General features: G+C 38.1%; 1 protein-coding gene across 1 annotated transcript in view; it reads left to right on the top strand.

Annotated features, from left to right (window-relative positions):
* Positions 1-5,000, top strand: part of LOC138045277 (uncharacterized) — a 97,305-nt gene that overhangs the window by 9,745 nt on the left and 82,560 nt on the right. The window contains exon 4 of the mRNA XM_068891715.1: positions 3,203-3,270. Coding sequence (XP_068747816.1) covers positions 3,203-3,270 — 68 coding nt within the window. The remainder of the gene's footprint in view (positions 1-3,202; positions 3,271-5,000) is intronic.

Here is a 5,000-nt window from a genome sequence, read left to right as displayed (position 1 = left end):
TCTTGCGTCAACTGATCTTGTAAACGATAAAATTAACCTTTTGTAACGGTAGTTGGGTGTCGCGGCGCTTACGCGTGAGTTTTTGCGACACCATAGAACTTACTCGAAAGATCAAGAGACTACGGTAGCATACACGAGAAACTAATACGCATTAAAAAAGCCTTACATAACTGAATACACGTTAAAGAAACTTCCAACAACTAGGAATAGTACTCTTAAGGATGCAAAGTCTAGAAACTGAGCGTTAAACAGCTTAAATGAGAAACCTGTTGAAAACTTGCGCAATGTTGCGCGTGCAAAATTTGTTGCTGAAGCGCGCACCGCTTTAAGTGTCGTACATCACACGCGCGCAATTTAACTGCTGTCGCTACAGATAATACAGTGTATGTTGCAGCCAGTTAGGGCTGAATTGTGCATTACAGTAATGAGTATAAATATATTTAGTATATACTCACTCAGTGATGTGGGTGTTTCAAGCAATCTGATTGGTTGGCTATCTCGGGCTAATTTAGCATTATTCACTCCCCAAGGAGTGAATAATGTGTGATCCAAACAAAACAAAATGGCCGGCGTAAACTCTTCAGCATTTCTGAATTGGAATATTGAGAATACAAGATGATGCTGTGCTACAGAACACAAAAAGGGCCACAAAATTTGGCCTGAATGTTTTCAAAGGTAAGAGAAGAGTTCATACTTTTGCCAACCAGTGTTTGACTTTGTTTTTCCAGATAATTATTGCTGAAAATTAAACAACCTTAAGCTTCATGCCAACAATTTGTTTCACTCGGAGCAATTCTATTTTGTAGGACTGGTCGCCCAGCAAAACAAAATAATTTATTGCTGAAATCGAGGAATTGAAAAAAATGGTTTAAGAAAGTTCTGCATGGTTGCAAGGAAACAAGACTGGTCATTTTACAACAACCCAATGCTCACCTCAGTTAGAGCAGCCATTTCATCTGGATCCTTTACCAACTGCACTCGTACAAATTCCATTTCAAATGAACCTCTAAAGCTTTGATCGAATGTTAAAAGTGTTTTAACAAATAGACTTCCGATTTAGGTTGCTGATTTAAACGGTGTTAAATGACCATTTTGCTGTTTGTGAAGAGGATTTTAACGAAGGTTATTTAGATTTGCCATGTTTGAAGCTTCTGTAAACACTTTTGTGCATGCTTTGTGCCGCTTGCAAATTTTCCACGCATGAATTGAGATGTCAGTTAAATCAACTTTGGATGGTTTTCTTCTGCAGTTGTTGCTGAGATCACTTCGTGAGTATATACTAACACAATAATTATTCTTTTCAATCTCGATGAATAGTGGCAGAATATTTTAATCTCGCTGCTTTGCAGCTCGATAAATATTCTGCCACTATTCACCTCGATTTCAAAGAATAATTGTTAATTATTAAAAGGGTATGTAATAATAGATGGCTTAGGATAAATACAGTACCGCTCAAAGATAAGCAAACCATCAAACGCATTGAAGACGCGTTGAGAACGAAGAGTCAACACGTTTGAAAATAAAACCAACATGTTTGCAAACTAGTAACTTCTTTTCGAAGCGTTTGGTCTTTGTTATTCATTTTCGCCCCTTGGAATTGTATTTTTAGTTGCGACACAAAATGAAATAATGAAATCAGTTTTGACACGTACGTAATCGGCGAGGAACGACCGTGGAACAGATTCTCGGTCATTATAAAACTCTGAAATAATTTTTGATCAATATTACGGTACCTTATGGAGCAATTTAGTTTGTTTTGGGCGGAAACTAAAAGATCTTTCAGCAAAGTGGCACGTGCTGCGACGGAGACTCTCTCTAGATGGAGTGCGTATTTTTTATACGCTTTCCACATTCTGCGAATGTTGAATTCAAACCAAATTTCTCAGTGAACTATGATGGGTAGTTCGCCACAATCTTTCTTTTAAAGTTGTCTTGCACTTGACTAGAGCAGTAAGATATTCAGCAGACTAATCCGTAAAACGTTGCGTGATGTTGACCTTTTGTGGTGCTGTGACCTTTCATCACCTCCCTACTGATGTTTAATTTGTCTCAAAAGGAACTGAAGGATCATTCAGTTTCACGAGGTAGATTTTTTTTCGGGATTTTTTGGGGTTGAATTGGAGAGTTCAATGAGTTAAACTGAATCATTTAATTCGGTCATTTTCGTACGGAAAGTAAAGTTAAGTCGGCTTGTCGCATCAAATTTTCGCATCTTCATGTTGAAACAGTGCAACGTGTATTTTCGTTCTTGTATATCTCAATTGATTTTATTTTTTAAGCAAAAGACCACTCGAAATGATGACAAAATCATTGTCTCCGGTGCTTTGGGTTCATGTAGTTAAAAGCTGCAAGACAGTTGAAAAGCCATTCACAGATGTCTGACAATCGTGTGTTTACAACTGCTTGCCCGCTCGTTAAAGTATGGATTTTACATTACGCTTGTCATTGAAGTGTTTTTGGTTGCTCCAAACTTTAGTTTACATGACACAGCTATCAGACGTGCAAAAAATCCGAAAACATTCACCTTTTTGTGTATAATAGGCCAAAAGCTGAACTTTGCACAGTCGGACGACGAGACTGTTTTATTTTGTGACATCACTTTTCAAATGCATCATTGAACCTTTTGTAATGCAAATGCTTCAGAAAGTTAATGACTTAGGTCAACGCTTTTTCGTTTGCGTTCAACGAAAACACGTTGAAAGTCAAACGCAAACTAGTGAAAGACTAGTTTGAAATGTGTTTGGTGGTTCGCTTATCTCTGAGCGGTACTGTTCAAAACTTAATAAAAATATATAGAGGTATTAAAAGCTTAACTGCGTTAATTCCACCAAGTTACGTTATTTACACAATGACAATAATGCGTAATGAAACTGTTTTTGGCCATGTTGGTATTAAAGCTTATAATCATAAGTGCATGTTTGCCTGAAAGCATATCTTGGGCGATGCAAGGGGGCAAAAGCTTTTGTAAGCCATGCGCATAGCAAAACTGCTTTGTGTCATAAGCAAGAGCGCTTGAGGACTACTCACCAGGACAATCTTCATCAAGGTTTTAATAATTATGGTTTTTCCAGTGAGTACAAAGCCTTCATGATCATGAGATATTGATCAATAATATTTATTTTTTCAAAACATGTTTTGCTGATGTTTTAATAGTTATTGCTCATGTTTTAATTTTGCATTTTCAAAACTTTCATTCTAACAGCTTTGGTGGTCTAATGATAAAGGTAGTACCTTTAAGTTCTGTGTCGGCAATGTCAAGTCTTTTCATTGGTTAGTAAAATTTTCTTTTGCTTTTAGTTTTATAAATTTTAGTTTAACCCATTGACACCTGGGGCCTGTTTCTCAAAAGTACCGAAACTTTTCAGGCCCGAAAAGCCATTTGTGAAACTGCCAACCGCTTGCTTTGGAAAGCCGATCTTTTAACATGTTTTCAAACTGACTAAAAGAAAAGGGTCTGTGAAGTTTGACGACTTAAATCCTCTCCGTTCTTGAGATACAGAAGAAATTGTGACATCTGAGAATGGCCCGTAAAGTTTCGGGACTTTCTAGAAACGGGCCCCTGGACCGTCCCTGGCTCATTGATGAGTAAAATCCTCTGGCGTTAGACAGTGTAATATCTATTAAGTCCCTCTCTTAAGTGTCAATGGGTTAAACTATTGTCAATATTTAATGACATAAATGTGTAAATATTTAGCAATTATTGAATGAGGCTGAGTAGGATATGAAGAATTCTGCAGGTCGAGAAGGGTGTTATCCACGAAGGCCGAGGTGGATATATAACATCCTCAGAGATCTGCAGAATTCTTCATATTCCAAGGCTGTGCTCTAACGGCGCCCGGTCGCCTGAGGCGACTAACATTTGGTTTCGGACGAGTGAGAAAAACTACCCGGTCGCCCGGCCGGGCACTCTGGCTTATTGTATTTCTAGCAGATAAGGCGGCTAAAAATTTTAATATGTTGGTGGTTATAGTTTACGAAACCTCTCAGAAAATGTTTTTTCTTCGTACGAAACAGTCGGTTTAAAGGCCGTTCCACATGATTTCACATGTAACATAATCTGTAACTTTGCACGGGACGGCCGGCGGCCGCACGAATTTCGATTCGTTCTCAAAAAAAATAGCATTAAATTTGAAACGTGGAGTTTGGCATTTCTTGGTTATAGTTTAAAAAAAGAGTTGTTACTTCTGCTCTGACAGCGGTAAAGCGCGGCCGGCGAAGCGGTGTAATTTACTTTTGTATGAACCCGGGAATCGCAGTTTTTGCGCCTGCTTGGCTAAAATACATTTAGGTTATGGTTGTTTTTCCCCAGTATATGAAATAACGAAATAAGAAAAAAGGAAAGATATCATGTCATTTGTTGTTGTTTTAGAAACAGAGCAATCCCGCGTTGTCTTTAGTTCGTGACAAACCATTGCGTGCCCTAAACAAGTAACGCTGTGACTGGCGCTTTGACCGAATCCACAAAAAGCTCATTCCACTATTAAAACATTTTACTGATAATGTAAGAAAAAATACTTAAGTTCTGTCCTGTAGCAATGATTTTCGTCCAATCAAGATGACTTGCTCAAAAAAAAATTGATACCTTTTGGGTCGCGGTGGTTTTTGTTTCTCGGCAGTTTTCACAAAAGCTCCACGTGAATCAAGCGGCATTGATTCACGTTTTGAAAATTCATTTTTAACCCAACTAACCAGTAAAAACGTTTACCTGTATTAGACCCAAACGTTTTTACATAAAACTGCCGCAATCTTTACTTTTTCACTTTTAAACTTGAAAACATTGATGGCATTGCCACTTTTCTCGTCTTTCTCAAGTATGGCGTGAAAAATTTGATGGGTTTGCGGGTTTTCCTTGCACTAGCGAGTTTGACGATCACCAGAGCAGTAGCAGCAATGTTTTGTTGAGAGAAAGATGGATGACGATCTTCCTGCGTTGCTGATCTCAGATAATTAATTAAATAAATAATTAATTAATTCGGGCGACCAACTTGGAGGGCTGGGCA

This window comes from Montipora capricornis, chromosome 4 (genome assembly GCF_036669925.1).
Source record: "Montipora capricornis isolate CH-2021 chromosome 4, ASM3666992v2, whole genome shotgun sequence".
Taxonomy (NCBI): domain Eukaryota; kingdom Metazoa; phylum Cnidaria; class Anthozoa; order Scleractinia; family Acroporidae; genus Montipora; species Montipora capricornis.
Note: the sequence above shows the minus strand (reverse complement) of the source record. Positions and strands in the feature narration are given on the sequence as shown.